This window comes from Ambystoma mexicanum, chromosome 1p, assembly GCF_040938575.1.
Source record: "Ambystoma mexicanum isolate Mex_15411 chromosome 1p, UKY_AmexF1_1, whole genome shotgun sequence".
Taxonomy (NCBI): domain Eukaryota; kingdom Metazoa; phylum Chordata; class Amphibia; order Caudata; family Ambystomatidae; genus Ambystoma; species Ambystoma mexicanum.
Window position 1 is genome coordinate 504,625,723 of NC_090921.1, and position 18,895 is coordinate 504,644,617.

At 46.7% G+C, this 18,895-nt stretch overlaps 1 protein-coding gene across 1 annotated transcript in view; it reads left to right on the forward strand.

The window, feature by feature from the left end:
• Nucleotides 1–17,575, forward strand: part of LRG1 (leucine rich alpha-2-glycoprotein 1) — a 28,754-nt gene extending 11,179 nt beyond the window's left edge. The window contains exon 2 of the mRNA XM_069649361.1: nt 14,018–17,575. Coding sequence (XP_069505462.1) covers nt 14,032–15,075 — 1,044 coding nt within the window. The 5' untranslated portion in view covers nt 14,018–14,031 and the 3' untranslated portion in view covers nt 15,076–17,575. The remainder of the gene's footprint in view (nt 1–14,017) is intronic.
• The last annotated feature ends 1,320 nt before the right edge of the window (nt 17,576–18,895 follow it).

Sequence of the window (18,895 nt, forward strand, 5' to 3'; positions counted from 1 at the left end):
AGGGAGTGAGAGGGCAAGGTAGCCGAGGAGGAGGCAGCAGGGTGAGGCGAGGAGGTGGTGGAGGGGGAGAGGTGACAGCAGGAGATGAAAGGAAATTGATGAGGCACAGAAAGCGTCTATCAAAGAGGTGAAGGTTGGCATGAGGGCCTTGGACCAGAACGGTCCTGTTAGAATAAACATTAATGATGACCTTAGAGGAATGGAAGGAGGCCAGGAGGGCATCCCACCAGGTGCCGCCATTAATGGGAGAAGAAGAGAAAGGAGAGAGCACAAAGACCAAATGTAGGGTCCATAGGTCTGGAGATGGAACGACAAAGAGGATGTCGCTGAGAGTTTCCTTGGAGGAGGCACTGGTATAGGTGTCAGCGATAGGGAGGCCTGGGTTGGAGACCAGGATATCCTTTTTAAACTTCTTCCTACCAGATGAGGAGGGCAGGATAGTCAATAGAGAAGCAGTTGGAAAAGATAGGAGAGACAGAGAGCACCATAGAGTCGGTAGGGAGAGGAGAGGGCGGAAGGGAGAGGGGAACACTAGGGCAGGTAGACAAGACAGCGAGAGCCAAGAGGGTTGAGCAATAGGACAAGACGAACAACACTCAGGATTAAGGAACTATCCAAATGCACGTTTAAGACAGGGGGGAAAACCACATAAGTTTGAGACTCCTGAATGGAGGGAGAAAGGCCTAGGGTTCATAATGAAAATGTAAGTACTGATACAGTGCAATTAGACAACAGGGGGGGGGAAATCACCTAAGTTTGAGAATCCTAAATGGAGGGAGAAATGCCTAGGGTTCACAATGCAAATTTAAGTACTGATACAGTGCAACTTAACAACAACAGGGGAAAACACCTGTAGGCAGAAGGGGGTAGGCAGGGAAGTCAGAGGGTTGGTGACTGGCAACTGGCATCCCCTGCGGACACTGGCAGACACAGCCAAGAGCCGCCCAGTTGGGAGCCGCCCTTATCCTAGGGGCCCTTCGCAGAGAGGGCTGCCAGGCAGGGGGCTGCCAGGAATGGTCAGTAAAGACCATATGGGCAGCCAATCAGGGGAGGGGGTCGGTGTGCTGGGAGGTGAGAGGCAGTGGGTCCAGGAAGTGGCTGCTGGGGGAGGATGGAGGGAGGAAACAACACAGTGCAGGACGCGCACAAAGTCAGCAGAAAACACAAGATTGGAAGCCCAGAGAGCCAGGCAGGTCTTACCGTAAGTTTGAATCACAGGCCCAGGCATAGTTGCTCACACAATGACATCCCTACCCTACCATCTCCTTTCTCCTTCTTGACCTTCTTGCTCCCTCACCCAAGGCTTGCAATGTTGGTGTCCTCTTTGATAGTGACCTACGACTGCAACGATTCATCACTACCCCTGCCTCTGCTCCTCGTATGAACCTCCTCAACATTCGGGAAAAAAATCTCCCTTTTTCTGACCACTCTACAAAAACTCTAACCTACACTCTTATGTTCTGAAAACTTGACAGCTGCTCAAGCCTTCTCCTTGGCCATCCTATCGACTATTTCCTCCCTCTAGACAACGTCCTCCACTTTTTTACCAACACTCGGTACAACCTACCCAGATCCTCCCCCACTTATACCTACCAACAACATGCTCGTTGGCTTTCCAAGCACACAGGCTCCCTTTTCAAGTTCTTTCTCCTAGTCTACAAAGGTATCAATGGTCGTATTACTCAGTACCTGTCTGATTTTATCTCATTTTACACAACATCTCGTTCCTCCGATCCTTCTCTACACTCAACCTCATTGTCCTATTGTCCTATAACCTCCCTGTGCCTCCTCTCACTTCCGCTCTTTCCCGGCTCACCCTGCTCTACTGCCCATACAAATGAAAGCCAAACCATCTGTAGATCTAATTAAAGCGCAGCTTAAATTTCACTTGATAAAGAGGGATCTCAACCTGCCCTCTCTCCATCCTCCCTATATGACCCACGCCTTCAGTGATGCTCAATAATGTAATTTTGTATATTTAAATAGTACTCATCTTTTAGTTTGAAGCACTTACCCCATTAGGTTATTGGTACCTTTGTAAGTCACCTGTTTTCATATGTATATTCATTTTTCGGTTTGTTTTGTCCCCCACTTTTTTGCACCCTCATAAACTGGCTCCCCACTTGTTCTCATCTTTGTGCTATTGTACATGCACCCTTTATGGAAATGCTGCCCCCCCCCCATTCAGATTCACTGCTGCACACACTTTTACTGCCACTCCGCCCTTCAACGTGCAGACATACATGTACCTGAAATCTGCTCTCACACCTGTAGAAACACCTGTGCCCCTCACTCTGGTTTCACACCTGCAGACATACCTGTACTCATCACGACAGCTGTCACACCTGTAGACATACCTCCACCCCTCATTCAGATCTCACGTTGCACAGTTGCACATTGTGGAAACGCAATCAGACACAAAAAACACAACGAGCAACTCAACGCATCACAACCAACGCAGAAGACTATGAATCCCTCATCCTCAAGATAGAACTCAACAACCAAACCACCATAGTACTCCTTCTGATCTACAGACCACCTTCTTACAACCCCAACTTTGCAATAAAACTAGACGTGGCCGCCATTTTATCAACTGACCACAAACACCTAGTTATTCTGGGAGACTTCAACATATGGTTCGAAATAGAAAACGTGTAAACAGCACTCACTCTGCGCATGCCTGGAAACTGTCATGATCTCTGCTTCCAAAAGGTCAGGACTTACCCAACTCCCTTGGAAGCAGACCCATAACCCAGGTTCCGAGTGCCAACCAGTCCCAATTGGGACCTTTTGGACCCTGTCCTGGCGCCAGTGGCACCAGGCTCATAAATATGCCCAGTTCCAGCGCTGGAAGCGCCGGGCTCATAATGCTTGGGTGGACTTACCTGCAGCAGACCATGCTGCTTACTTACCTGCCAGTTGAGCCTCTAATCCTCTTCTGTTTGGGACTACTTTTCCTGTTGGGTGGGGCAGGAGCCACTCCCTAGGTTCAGAACACTGGAACTCTTCTGGAAAGCAGGAACTCTTTTCTTACCTAGGCGAGGCTGTGGAAGGAGACACCTAAGCACCACAGGAGGCTATTTAAACCACACCCGATGGATGAATCTTGCTACTAAGAACTAAAAAAAAATACGACCGCAAAATGGAAATAAAATGGAGTGAACAATACACCCGACGAGACACAATAAAATACATAAGACAACTCAAACTATAAAAATCAACAGTCCTCAAAGCAAATAAGTTCTACTACGCCACAAGAATAGAATCAGCAAACAATCCACAGAAAGAACTCTTCAAAATCATCAAAGAGATAAAAAACCTTCTTCCTGCAAGAATTCCATCATCCCGACAGAAGCACTTTGTGACATCACCAACCACCTGAGATCAAAAATAGACAGAATCTAGGAGACCATCAAACTAGCCCGGGTAAATACAACCACGACCGGATCACAGACACCGGGCGAAACACAGATTACAGCAAAACTCACCTGCCTAGAACCAATCACAGAAGAAACCTTTGTTAAAATTGATCAATGACACCAGCCTTGCAGGATCCCCAAGGGACCCCTGCCCCCCTGGCATCTTCAAAGGAATCCTCAACCACAGAACCCCAGCGACACACTTCTGGCACCTAATAAATCCATCACTCAAAAGAGAAATAGCCCCGTCCTCCTTCAAATCAGCATAGATTAAACCACTAAAAAAAAGAAATCAGAAAGTGCAGATGACCCAAGCAACTACAGACCGATATCCAACCTGCCCTACCCAGCAAAGACAGTGGAGAACCACATGTACAAAATCCTTTTTAAATACATCCACACAAACGGAATACTCGACGGGTCACAAGTCATATAGAATCAGCACTCCTATCGATATGGGAAGACCTGAAAATAAACGCAGATGATGATGATGCCCAATTGGCCCTCATACTATATACATATCTGCAGCATTCGACACAATAAGAATCTACACAGGAATCCGCACTAAAGTGGCTTACCTCATTCCTAACAAACCGAACCTACAGAATCTACCTACTATCATTCACCTCAAACACCAAAAATGATCCTGCGGATTCCCACCGGGATCCAGCCTCTCTCCTCTGCTTTTCAAAACCCACATGTGCCCACTGATGTCAGTCATTCGAACCCACAGACTCACTGCCTACAACTACACAGACGACACACACCTGATTGTGAAAACAAATAGAATGCAGGAACAAAACAACAACCTCAACAACTGCCTCAGAGACATCTACATCTGGATGACAACAAACAAGCTTAAACTGAACTTGGCAAAGATGGAAATAATGCTCTGACCCGCATGATTTGACAGAGGGAACCCACAATTGGACTGGCCGATCAGCATGGGAAGGCAACCAGAGACTACCGATGTAGAAAATAACCTAGGAATACTCGTGGACAACGGACTACCCCTGGAACTGCAGGTCAACGCAATCGCTAAAAAATGTTTCTTCCTCTTACAACTGCTCAGAGGATTACTCCCCTACCTCTCCTTCCCCCACAGAACCCTCACAATCATATCACTGGCACTCACAAGAATTGACTATGCAAAGAGCCTCTACCTAGGAATGCCAGAAAGACTTACCAAGAAGAGACCACATCACTCCAGCACTGAAAAGCCTTCACCGGTTACCAGTAAAAAAGGGCATCAAATTCAAAGCACTCTGCATCACGCCCACAAAGCCATGCACAGACAAGGAGCCAAATTACTCCAAGACAAGACTAGCCAGTAGCGCTCAGAAAGGGAACTAAGATCCAGCAACTACCTACAAATAGAGACAAAACACTACGAAAAAATAAAATTCGACAGAACAGGGTTCTCACGTCTAATTGCTAACATCTGGAACACCATGACCAAAGAAATTTTAACCACCGAAGACCACATCACCTTCAGGAAACTGCTCAAAAGCTGGATATTCATCAGATAATGGCAACCTTGAAGGGACATCGGCAACAACAACACCACAGACAAACAACTAGAGAGGAGACGAGATGGGCCAAAGAACCAAAATTAAGATCCTGGCTAGATACGTCAAGCAGCAACTAAAGGGCCACCAGAGGCTCCAACAAACCAACCGACTTACTAGCCTATCTTCCCCTTCCTGCTCCTCCAACAAAACTGATGCCACTACACTAGACCTTGGACTAGCCACACTACACATAAACAAACCAAGAATCAATACTATGTTCACACCCAGCATCTCTAGATACTGAAACGCACCTAGAATGAACCACCCACATAGTCCATAAAACCATCAACAACACAATTACACACCAAGATACCGGATTATCTTACAGCTACGGTCACCCGTGATTCTTGTTCCCTTATGAACACTATCTAACCAGTGCGCACTACCAAATCCATCACAACCCCACAAAACACACCAACACAAAACACTATAATACACCTGAGGCACTGAATCCTACTCATACGGTTACAATGCACGAGGCCTCGCACAAACTCCCAGATGCAAAACAACACTCATGGATGCCAGACCCTCATGGTTTTTAACCTATCCTCTCACCCTATCCCCAATAACCTCCACACCCTGCTCTCTTGTAGAGCCACGCAAGTGCCTGTAGACTGCCCTGCCTGTAAGTGGTAGCAGTGCACGGTATGAATCTGTAAAAGCAAAAGGAAATATCGATGCTGAGTACCCCAAAAGGAAATACACCAACCACGGGCTTATAAAGATTCACAGATCTTTATTCTAAAAACTGTACAGTTTACAAAGAAACAAAGTATCAGATACAGATAGCTATCTGGCCCTTAGTAGATCACAGCGAATACCAGCCCTTTCGGTGTGAGAAGTGAGAGGTACTGGACGTCTAAACAGTTGTACATTTTATACATTTCCAATCATATTGTCCAGCCCCTCTACAGGTTAATAATCTATGGTCTAGAGTTTGTGCCGAGTTCACTTCTGGATTGACTGACAATATGCATATGGATCATCCTAAATTCACATATAAACAAGTCACAATGGCAACAGTGTATTCCTGGGATTAACAATAAGCCTTAACACATGTCCTATAAAATGCAGTTCAGCTAGTGTCCACGTTCAGTATTTGTATAACATTGTAGTTGATGTATGTCCGTAGATCGGACTTGTTGGTGAAGACAATCCTCTGTCTACAAGTCAGGCATGGGACAAGGTCTCTTTACTCCACCCAAACATTCGGCCAACGGACAGTTTATACATTAACTCACATACAAAGTTCAGGATGGCTCAGTTACAAGCTGGAAACACTGTCCACCATTTTAGAACACAGAATTACTTTAGAATAGAAAGCAAAATGGCGGACAGACCTAAAAAGTCGATCTAAGATCGGAACTTTGCAAGGCGGTTTTCTTCGCAGAGCGACTGGGCTTAAGCCAATATATACAATAAAGGAGGCACAACATGATATCCTGTTTAACAAATCAACATAACATAACATACCTTTACTGTCACTCTGCTCTTCATCCTGCAGGCATAAGTGTCCATGAACTCTGCTATCACACCTGCAGACATACCTGCGTGCCTCACTATGCCCTCATACCCGCATGCATCCCCATTAAGATCCCACACTTGCACTTGCACTTGCCTTTACTGTCACAGTGTTCTTTGTTCTGCAGACATGCCTGTACACGCACTCTGCTTTCACACCTGTAGATACACCTGCATCTCTCATTACAGTCTCACAGCTGCAGACATACCCGCAACCCTCATTCAGATCTCACACTTGCATATACCTTTACTGTCACTCTTCCCTTCGCCCTGCAGATATACCTGACCTTTAACTCTGCTTTCCACCTGTACACATAACTGCACCTCTCAGGTGGCCCTCATATCTGCAGACATACCTACACCCCTCATTCAGATACACACTTGCACACACCGTTACTGACACTCCACCCTTCATTATGCACTCATACCTGTACCTGAAATCAGCACTCAAACGTTTAGACTGACCTGCACCCCTCGCTCCGGACTCACACCTGAACACATACCTGCAACCCTCATTCAGATCTCACACGTGCAGATACGTTTACCGTCACTCTGCCCTTTGCCCTGCAGATATACCTGTCCTTGAACTCTGCTTTCCCACCAGCAGACATACCTACACCTCTCACTCTGCTCTCAAGCCTGCAGGCACACCTGTACCTCACACAGATTTACCCCAGCGCACACCTTTACAGTCACTTTGCCCTTCCTCCTTCATATATGCCAAAACATGAACTCTACTCTCACACCTGAAGATATAACTGCACACCTTAATATACTCTCAAACCTACCTTCACCCCTCCTTCAGCTCCAATGTTTACACATACGCTTGCTGTCACTCTGCAGTTCGTCCTTCAGACATACCAATGCACAAACTCTGCTTTAACACCTTCAGGCATATCTGCATCCCCCAATCTGCTGTCACACCTGAAGCCATACCTGCCTCCCTCATTCCGACCTCAACCATGGACACATCTTTACTGTCACCTGTCCTCTAACTTCGCTTTCACACCTGTACACATTCCCTTTCTGTCACTCTGCCATTTGACCTGCAAACACGCCTGCGTCCTCATTAGGCTCTCACACCCGCGGATCTGCATAATCCCTCGTTCACACGTCACTTTTGGACATTCCTGTGCTGTCACTCTGCCGTTCGACCTTCAGGCGTATGCCCGCACACGCCCAATGGTCTCACACTTGCAGGAATCTCTGTACCACTCACCTGCACTTACCTCACCTATCACTGTGCTCCTCATCCTGCAGACAGACCTTAACAGGAACTCTATTCTCACACATGCACCCCTCACTCTACCCTCATACATGCAGACAGGCGTGCAACCCAACCGCGGCTACCCCACTGGTACCCGCACCCCTCATTCATATCTCAACTTGCACTTACGTTTACTGTCGCCTACGTCTTCGCCCTGCAGACATGTCTTTGCATGCACTCTGCTCTCAAACCTGCAAGCATACTTGCATGCACACTCTGCTGTTTCATCTGCAGTCATGCCTGCACCTCTCACTCAGCTGTCACGCCTGCAGGCATACTTGCATGGCACACTCTGCTGTTGGATCTGCAGTCATGCCTGCACCTCTCACTCTGCTCTCACGCTTGCAGGCCTCCCTGAAGTCTTCATTCAGTTCTCACACATCCTGCAGACATGCCTGTGAATGTGGTACTCTGCTCTCACGCCTGCAGGCATACTTGCATGCCACACTCTGCTGTTGCATCTGCAGTCATGCCTGCACCTCTCACTCAGCTCTCACGCCTGCAGGCATACTTGCATGGCACACTCTGCTGCTGGATCTGCAGTCATGCCTGCACCTCTAACTCAGCTCTCACACCTGCAGGCATACTTGCATGCCACCCTCTGCTGTTTCATCTGCAGTCATACCTGCACCTCTCACTCTGCTCTCACGCTTGCAGGCCTCCCTGCAGTCTTCATTCAGTTCTCACACATCCTGCAGACATACCTGTGAATGTGGTACTCTGCTCTCACACCTGCAGACAGACCTGCACCCCTCACAGTACTGCCAACCCGGCATTCAGAGTTACCCTCGCACATACCTTTCATGTGGCTCTGCTCTTCGTACTGCAGACATGCCTGTACATGCACTCACACATGCAGATACTTACGCTCCTAATTGCTCCCACAACTACAGAAATACCAGCACCCCTCACACTACTGCCAAACCTGCACACATACCTGCACACCCACCTGCACCCTTCATTCAGATACACATTTGCTTTCACTCTACTCTTTGTCCTGCAGACATACCAGTACGTAACAGATGCGTAGGCATAGTAGGGCCTTAGCGGGCAAGTCCCACCCACCAAAATCTGTAAATACCCACTCAGCAGCGCATTAACAGATGTTAATGTCACTGCGGAGGGTCCAACTACATTAGCTGCAGACCTCACTTGATAGACAATCCTTGCTACGCCTCTGGTACGTGAACTCTATTCTCACACCTACACCCTTCATTCAGATTCACTCTTGCACACACATTTGCTGTCACTCTACTCTTCGTCCTGCAGACACACCAGTACGACTACGTGAACTCTGATCTCATACCTGCACACATACCTGCACCCTTCATTTAGATTCACTCTTGCAAACACATTTGCTGTCACTCTACTCTTCGTCCTGCAGACACACCAGTACGATTACGTGAACTCTGATCTCATACCTGCACCCTTCATTCAGATTCACTCTTGCACACACATTTGCTGTCACTCTACTCTTCGTCCTGCAGACACACCAGTACGACTACGTGAACTCTGATCTCACACCTACACATATACCTGCACTCCTCATTCAGATCTCACACTTGTACATACCTTTCCTGGCACTTAGCTCTTCACCCTGCACACTTGCCTGTACACATACTCTTTCATTATACCTGCATACATACCTACACACCTGACTGTGCTGTCAAACCTGCAGACCGACAAGCTGCTCACTTTGAGGTTTCACACTTGCAATATGCTCTTTGCCTGCAGACATAACTGTACATGAATTCGGCTCACACCAATGCAGACATACATGCACGCCACATTCAGCTCTCACACTTGCACATGCCTTTGATGCCACGGTACTCTCCACCTCGCAGACATACTTGCACATGAACACTACTCTCACACCTGCACCTATGTCTCGGCTTCCAATGGTGCAAACCCCATTCAGATCTCACAAGTACCATCTCTTTCCTGTCACCATGGGCATACGTGTATGTGATCTCTGGTTTTATACCTGCACAGGTATACCTATACTCCTCATTCCAACCTCACACTTTCACATACCATCACTTCCACTCTGCTCTTCATCCTGCGCCCCTGATTCTGCTAAGCAAAACAAAAGAGGTGATGGCTGGAAGGTTTACAATTAATCTTAACCTCTGCCATTGCTCTGGGCAACCCTCCCAAACATGCTCTTTCCCGCCAAGCCATTACAAAAGGGGAAAGACCATATGCAAATCAGGCTTGGTCCCACCCTAAAAGGGGCAGTCCAGCCCGAACTGCTTGGTCACATCCCTTCTGCACAAGACCACAAGCTTCCCCAGGCATGTTTCGGCCTCGTTGGGCCTCATCATTGAACAACAGCTTGGGTGTCTAAGCCCAGCAGGTTCTGGACCCACGTCTGGGCATACCCGTCCCACGCTGATTCTGCTGTCACACCTGCAAACATACCTGCACTCCTCACTCGGATCTCACACCTGCAGACATCACTGCACCCCTCATTCTGATTCACTCTTGCACATTCTTTCACTGTCATTCTGCACTTCGTCCTGCAGTCAAGCCTGTACGTGCTCTCTGTTCTCACACCTGCAGACGTTGGTGCCTCATCTGTTCCCTGCCATTCATACATTCCTCCCTCTGTCCTCAATACGCCTCCCTTCATCTGCTCTTAGATCTGCAGACATGCCTATAGTTTGCAACCTCGATCTGCTCGTGAAGCTGCAGACATGCCTATAATTTGCACCCTCGATCTGCTCTCAGATCTGCAGACATACCTATAGTTTGCAACCTCTCAGATCTGCAGACATACCTATAGTTTGCGCCCTCGATCTGCTCTCAGATCTGCAGACATACCTATAGTTTGCAACCTCTCAGATCTGCAGACATACCTATAGTTTGCACCCTCGATCTGCTCTCAGATCTGCAGACATACCCATAGTTTGAAACCTCGATCTGCTCGTGCAACTGCAGACATGCCTATAGTTTGCAACTTCGATCTGCTCGTGCAACTGCAGACATGCCTATAGTTTGCAACCTCGATCTGCTTGTGCAGCTGCAGACATGCCTATATTTTGCAACCTCGATCTGCTCGTGCAGCTGCAGACATGCCTATCGTTTGCAATCTCGATTTGCTCGTGCAGCTGTAGACATGCCTATAGTTTGTAACCTCGATCTGCTCGTACAGCTGCAGACATGCCTATAGTTTGCAACCTCGATCTGCTCTTAGATCTGCAGACAAGCCTATAATGTGCAACCTCGGTCTGCTCGTGCAGCTGCAGAAATGCCTATAGTTTGCAACCTCGATCTGCTCGTGCAGTTGCAGACATGCCTATAGTTTGCAACCTCGATCTGCTCGTGCAGCTGCAGACATGCACTTTTCTGACACACTTCCGCTGACATGTTTGTGAAAACATTTCAGAAGGTCTGTATATGAATCGAAAGAAATGCCCCAGTACACAACTATTTACTAGTTATAGCCGTAATTGAATGTGAAGTTAGGAAATGAAAGATGAAAACTCTAGTTTACTGATGCAATTGAACCTAACATAAGCCTGAGCATTGGTAATAGCAACACATTCACACATCTACAATGTTTAAAAATGATGTTATTAGTGATTTCTACATTGCCAAAATATGAAACAAAGGTCTCTTCAGGTCACTGTGGGAAAAGGGTTGCCAAAAAAAAGGGAATTTAGGAGAATTGTATCGATAGGGGAGGGAATACTGAAGATAGTCAAAGAGAAGTGGCGTCTTCAGGAATCAAACTTAGGGGGTGCACAGAGGGTGACACAGACAAAAGTAGGGAGGCTGCCTACAAAAGTGCAATATTTATGCTTTTCCCAAATTGACGCGTGCAAAGTAGTCACCAGTGGCCTGGCGCAAGTAAAAATCGTGCATTTATGCAGAAAGAAATTCTGTTGTATATATCTTGCTGTTCACGATATTGTCTCACATATCGATATATCCCCAAAACATGATATATCGCTCATCCCTACCCCTGACTCTCTAAAGACAAGCACCCCCTCCCACTGGCAGACGCTGCTGGGGGAATGAGAGACAGGCCCTTAACGACTGCTTATCACTTTCTTTCTTCTGGCAGAGCATTTAGAGTGGGAGGGATTTACCATTGATAGCCCATTTAAGAGACCATTCTTTTGGGCAAGTCGTACTTAATGTTTCTGTGTTTAGAAATGCAAAGGGACATTTTTATTCTAAAAGCAGACACACAGCATCGGTTAAGTTCCCTCCTGGTTTCAGGACTTCATGGGCAATTTGTTCAGATGTTCCCTGTTGTCATTGGCTGGTAAGGGACACCTGCCCTTTTATGTTCTTTGACATCATACAGTGTCCATATTGTGTCCTGATCGCATCTGCTGTAGGTGGCATTTGAACAAGTGTGCATGTACACCCATGGTTCGGGATGCCTTTTTGTGCATCTCACATCTGGCTGCGGATGCTTTTCTGGAAGGTCTGTGTAGATCGCAATTGGGGCTGTGGGTTCCTTTCTTAGAGTCCTTGTGTGGACATTTTATAGTGCAAATGAAGCTAGAATACTGAGACTATCCAGAGCGAGCATGTGAACTAGAGGACCACAATGTGTGTCAGTGTGCGTGCTACAACATCGGTCAAAGAGGACAAAATATGATCCTTTAAAGCAGTGTCTTCTTCAGAGATTGCGCCGCTCTGATGTCTCGAGGGCAGTGTGTCCCTTTCAGGCCAGAAGAAAGAAAACGCTTGCAAACGCACCAGTGACGGCTGGGGAAAGGACAGCAGATTAGATCACCGAGACCCCTACTTTCCTCAGCAGAGCTGGGGGCTTGTCCGGAAACCCTTGTCAAGGGCGAGCCACACACAAAGACCCCAATTTGAATTTCATCAATCGTCCCTCGGGCCAGCCCGATTGTTGAAATTCAAATTGGTGTCATTTTTCACTGTGCCCTCACTCCCTCAGGCAGGGCAGGGGGCGGGGCTTGCCGTTTCATCTAGCTGCGCATGCGTACGCATGCATGCAGCAGCAATGGCAAGCCCTGGAGCCTGACAGCTGACCCTTAGGTCTTATTATTGTCCTAGTGCCAATTGCACATTCTCTGTAATGCTGCATTCATACAGTGCTCCTGCCTTGCTCTGAAGGATTACACTTACTGTTTTAAAGGCCACTGTACTTTACAAAGAGTGCATCTACCACGGTGGACTCATCATAGCTGATCTCAAAGGAAGACTAGAAATATTTGAGAAATAACCACCATAGTGCTAGCCCATAAGTATTCCATTTTCTGCATCTTCGTGCAATGAGCAAAGCGCAGCAACTTTTTTTTATCCCATGGCAGTCTTTAAAAGCCATATGTGCAAAAGATTATCCGCGTAATCAGTAGGCAGCATTGCAGGGAGAGTAGCCTAGATAATGGGGGGGGGGGGGCATAACGAGGGGCACGGGATTTCATAGGAGGGGCCCTGCCCCCATAGCCCCACCCTAGTGACGCCACTGTCTAAGAGGCGCTTGCAGAGAAGACTAAAGGCAGATATCATGAGACTCCTAATAAAAGTGTCAACGGGGAACACAGGATCCCACATCATTGTTTCATCCATGTACGGGCTTAGCCAGAAATTACTCCCAGAATGTCGTTCACATAAGAACGCCCGCTTCTGTAGTTCCAGTTGGAAGAGTCTCTTGAAGCTGGTAGGTGTCTACTTAATCTTCTAGATCTTATGGCCCATTCTTTCAAAGCAGTGGTCATTGTGTGGATAGACATTTGGGTCAACTTCTTGTTTTTTCTCCAGAGTTTTCATACTATTTATCTGATCCACTAGTAACCACCAGAGGGCTTTAAGAACTGGTGTGGCGTAGCCTCATGGTTTTATGATGCATTAGGTGCACTGCTGTATTTTAAACTATGCAAAGTTGTTTGATTAGCTTCTTTGGCAAGTTCAGAGATTCTGTAACGATAGATGAGCTTTTTCTACGGAAATGAAGTGATCCTGATCTCAGCAGATTGCAGCAGGGGTCAGTGAGACAGATCATTCTGTTAGAAACAGAAGAGGAAGGAGGGGCGGCCCAGACGAAGAGGTGATATTGGTGTAAACAGCCTGATGGCTGTCAGTCAAGATCCTTGATGTGGGTGCCCACTACTTCAACAGAAAGATATGATCAAGGGGGGAGAGGTCATCGGGGGAGGGGCATTGACAGAAGCACACTCATAATGCAGGAGAATAGGCAGGGAACAGAACATGAGGCTGTGTGCTTGATACGTTTCTCTTGTTTGCTTTCACAGCCTTTCTACCAACGATGGAGCTGTGGAGGTCTGCCTTGGTGACCATTGGGTTTCTTCTTGCCCTCTGCTTTGCGGATCAGTGCCCCAATCTGTGCTCCTGCTCCAAAGAGGCCATCAACATATCTGTTGTGTGCACTTCAGAGAACATTACCAACTTTCCCTCCAACCTACCGCATCATTCCATAGCTGTAACCCTGACGTTCACCAGCGTCGCAACCATTAAGCCAAATGCCATGGCTCATCTACTTGGATTGGAGGAACTCTACATGTCTGACAACAAACTAACAAGTCTTCCAAGCGGGCTCTTCAAGGACCTCCCACAGCTGCACACCTTAGATCTAAGCAACAACCTGCTGGAAGATCTCCCTGCTGGCCTTTTTGACTTCTCCGTGGCCTTAAAATCTCTGGTGCTGAGTGGAAACCGCTTTACCACCTTGAACCCTGCCTTGTTCCAGCAACTTCAGAAATTGGAATGGCTGGATGTTTCCAGCAATAGACTCCAAAGGGTCTCTGCTGACTGCTTCAAAAGCTTGCCAAGCCTGAAGATTCTCGACCTCTCCCACAATGACCTGCAGCTATTGGCAGATAAGCTGTTATCTGGTGTGCCTAACCTGGAAAGACTTAACCTCCAAGACACCAACCTTAGCTCCATTTCTGAGGATGTGTTTGTTCAGACGCCGAGCTTGGCATACCTATTCTTGCAGAACAACAGTTTGGAGAACCTGCCAGCCACAGTCTTCTACTCACTGCCGTTTCTAGACACCCTGGATCTTTCTTACAATAAGCTGAGCTCTGTCCCCCCAGAGGCCTTCTCGCAGAATGTGAAGATGGGTGGAAATCATGAGCAAGGTCTGGATCTGTCTTGGAACCCATGGCACTGTGACTGCCGCTTGGCCTATCTGCGTCAGTGGGTGGCTGACCATTCCAGGATTCTCTATTCTACCAATGACACCATCTGTGCTGGACCAAAAGAGCTGGAAGGTCAACGCCTCATTGAGGTGAAGATACCCACTGACCATAAATCCTGCAATGACAACTCTTCCTCCAAAGGCCCTTAGGTCAAGTCGAACACTAGCGACAGCATCTATAAGATGCGGGTACCTCAGGGAAGCTAATTGTGCAAGGATACAATTAGAAACACTGAAAGATTGTACGGAGCCATGAATATGTCACAACAGATGTTAGATAGGCCCACATTAATATTTCATGACTAGCCTGAAGACATTAATATGTTATGTATTTGAAAGATAATGGGGGTCATTCCGACTTGGGCGGTAAGGGTTAACGGGCACCGGCAAGGATGCCGGTGCCAGTAAACCCTTAACGCCCAATTCCGAGGACTCTTAGCGGGAACCGCAAAGGACGGGTCCCGCTAAGGGACCTTGGAGCTAATAACAGTACTGCAATTTGCGGTACCGTTATTAGCGCCTTCCTCATTCCCATTGAGCCCTACGAGGGCTCAAATGGGAATGGGGAATGGTTTACTGAATGGGGATTTACCGGGTCCTCCAGGGTCGGAATGACCCGGTAAATCCCCATTCAGCCAGACTGGACCCAGACCCGGTATTGGAGGCAGCCATAGCGCTAATAGCACCATGGCTGCCTCCAATCTCGGAATGACCCCCATGGTCTTAAGGTTCAAGAGTCTTTATTAAGCAACACAAAATATTAATGGATTGAAATAGGATTAAGTAAATGTAGTGGGTACATTGAACAGGGTAACACACTTTTTTTTCCCGGAGGACTGCAGTTCATCAGTCCTTACCTCTCTCTCTCTCTCTCTTAGGCACTGTCAACTCACTCACAGTCTCTTGGTTTTAAAGTGGTCCATCACTTCTTTCTTTACCCTTGTGTCTGGTCGTTGGTCTTTCGTCACAGGATGTAACTTTGTTTGGGGGGGTGAAGTTGACACCCCTACCCTTTGGTTCACATGGTCGTCTGCACTTGGGCCAATAATTAGAGGCCCAAGGAACTTTGCCAGTGTCCCCGTGGGCCCAGGAATCAGCAAGTGTGGATTTGTTGGTGGTGCTCATAGACCCCGCCCCTGCTGCAGTCTCTCCAAGCGCTGATAGACTCCTGCCCTCCTGACTAGGGCTCCTCCTCCTACTCCTCCTCCTCTTAAACCGCCTTGTCTGCCTTCCCTCCTCTAGCCTGATCTCCTTTCTCACCTCCTCCATGGCATGCAAAACGTTGCTCCTCTCCTCCACTCTCAACTTGTCCTCTGCCACATCTCTCTCAGCTCCCTTGCCAACGCACTGCTTCGTCACCTCTACTCCGTTGTAGGGTTGTAGCCACTGCCCTTCTGCTGCATTCATTCTTCACCAACGCCATTTTAATTTCTGCTTCCACCACCCTTCTGTTGTCACCCTCCTTCGCCCTGGATCACCTTTCCTCCTTACAGCTCCTACTGGTTCTATGTGAAAATGCCCCCTGGGAAAAAGGCTCCCGGTAGGCGATTTATTTCCCTGTACCCCTAAAAGCCTTCCCCCACATATTCTAGGATGGTATTAATTACTATTCTTACTCCAGTCCTAGAATATTTGGAGAAAGTGCTTGATTTTTGTGGGAGTGCAACTTTGGGTAAATGTCACTCCTTGGTGACTTTTTCCCAGGCGACCTTTATCACTGGATACCCATCCACTGTCTTCCTCCGCCTCCTCTGTTCTTCTTTCCTGCACATCTCCTTCTCCTCCTCTGCACTTTTCAACATGTCTGCTGTTCCTCTCAATACCCCCTACTCCAGGGCCTCCGCTGTAACTCTCACCACCTACCTCCCCGCCACCTCCAACTCCTCTATACCACTACTCTCCTTGCCGCCCTACCACACACTCTCTAAGTCACTCTGCATGTAATTTGCTACTCCCACACATTTGTGCCACCCAAGTTTCCTTTTTGTACTCTATCTGGATGGCCCACAGACATAGCGATTGACTGATATCCTTGAGCTGGGTCTCCATGTTGTACAAGCACCCAACGCATGGGACTTCACCCCATTAGGTGCAAACGGAGTGGGGACTGTACCATGCCAACTCACGAATTAGTGTATAGAGGTGCATTCCAATACGGCCGCAGCATACCACAATGTCACCCCCTTCAAGAGACATGCACATTTTCTTATGGATTTCTTCTAGGGATATACATGCAGGAATAGAGTTGCTGATTTTACACAGTTCTGCAAATTTCTTCAGCAACTAATTGGGGGTGTGCAAATCTTACGTGCACTTCCACAATTGTGTGACTTTGGTCCTGGTGTAGAGTGCATTTTTATAACAAGGGGTGTGAGGATTTTCATGTGATATATATTGTTCAGTTTTAGTATTTTTCTGTAGTTGCATAATGGGCCACTTGTTTGCACACCTTGTAGTGTTGTTTGTAATTTGAATAGTGCATCGTGTATTTCTTTGCAAACATATTATCTTTCTTTATTTGCTAAATGCATCTAATGCAGTATGTACTCTTTGCTTCATTGAAATTGATTTTATTTGCATTGTATACACTTAGTATGGTTCTTAACGTGCATATTGTATTTCATTAAAGAGCATCTAGACCACTATGTAATCTTTGCTCCAGTAGCATAGTTGTATCTGCTTTCACACTGCCAGGTGTTTACCTTTCTTTTTTTTGTTGCATACTATTCATAAATATTTTGTGAAGTTCATTTATTTCATCAAAGCGTTCAGCATATTGTTCTTACTTTGGGTATATTTAGTTACATAGCATAGCTGATTAATTGCATGGGAGCTCATGTTTAATTGGGGGTAACAGTAATGGGAGACATAAAAGCCTTGCGTAAGGCTTCCATTTACGATGCGCCCCATTTTCATTCATTTGTATGGCGTCAAGGAGGGGCGGAAAGCATCTTGTGTTTCCGCCACCTCCCTTCCTCTCCCCCATGCACATGCCCCAGCATGGATTTTGATGCTGGCACCAATGCTGGGGATCCCTATTGAGCTCACCCGCTTTAAATATCATGAAAAAGGAAGACTCCATAGGGATCCATTTTAAACGCTGCTTGCCATGCTCGAAGGGCAGGCAGCGTTTACTCACTTGCACGGCTGAGTGCAAATGAACACAATTTGGCAGCAGGGAGCTGCCTACGTGTATGTCTACATGTAACGGCTCCCCGCTGCCAAATTACTCTTTGGAGAAAAATGAGCTCCCGTGTATAGCATTGTTCTGTAGGTTTGTAGTGCATGATGTTGTTCATGGCTTTAATAAAGTGCAAAAAATATATATTAGAGGCAAACCCCAGAGGGAACACACTCCATCAACAGAATAAGTACTACCTTGTAGGTAGGGGAGAATGGCATATGCTATACAGAGTACCAAGGTAGGGAGTAATACCCAACAGCAGTCCTGTCAGTTACAACAAGTATTCACAATACAGATGTTCAAGAAAATATATATAAATTGTATTCAGTAAATTCTAAAAAACACAATAAAAAATTCACCTATATTTAAAATGTAAAGTGCTAGTGACAAATAAAGATATTGGGTGGGTAAAGGACCAACATTCATAACTGATACCATTTAGATTAAGTTTTGTTCAAGATCGTCTCATTATTGCAGACTTTAAGCATGAACTCTGATGTAGCAGAAACTCAGTACAAAAACAACCAGTATCTACAAGGTCCTGGTATTATGCCTCAACATGTTTCAGTTCTTTAACTTTAGTATAGAACTTTCTTCAGGAGAAAATCATTTTTGGTCACATAGACTTTAGCACAAACACATCTTGAAGAACATTATTCCTCAACGTCTCTGTAGCTGTATAAATAGCTCAGGATTGCTGGTGGTATAAAAAGATAAAAACCCAAATAAGTAACTAAAGTACTTATTGGTAATACAGTGTCAATCTGTTTAACACATTGCAGCGAA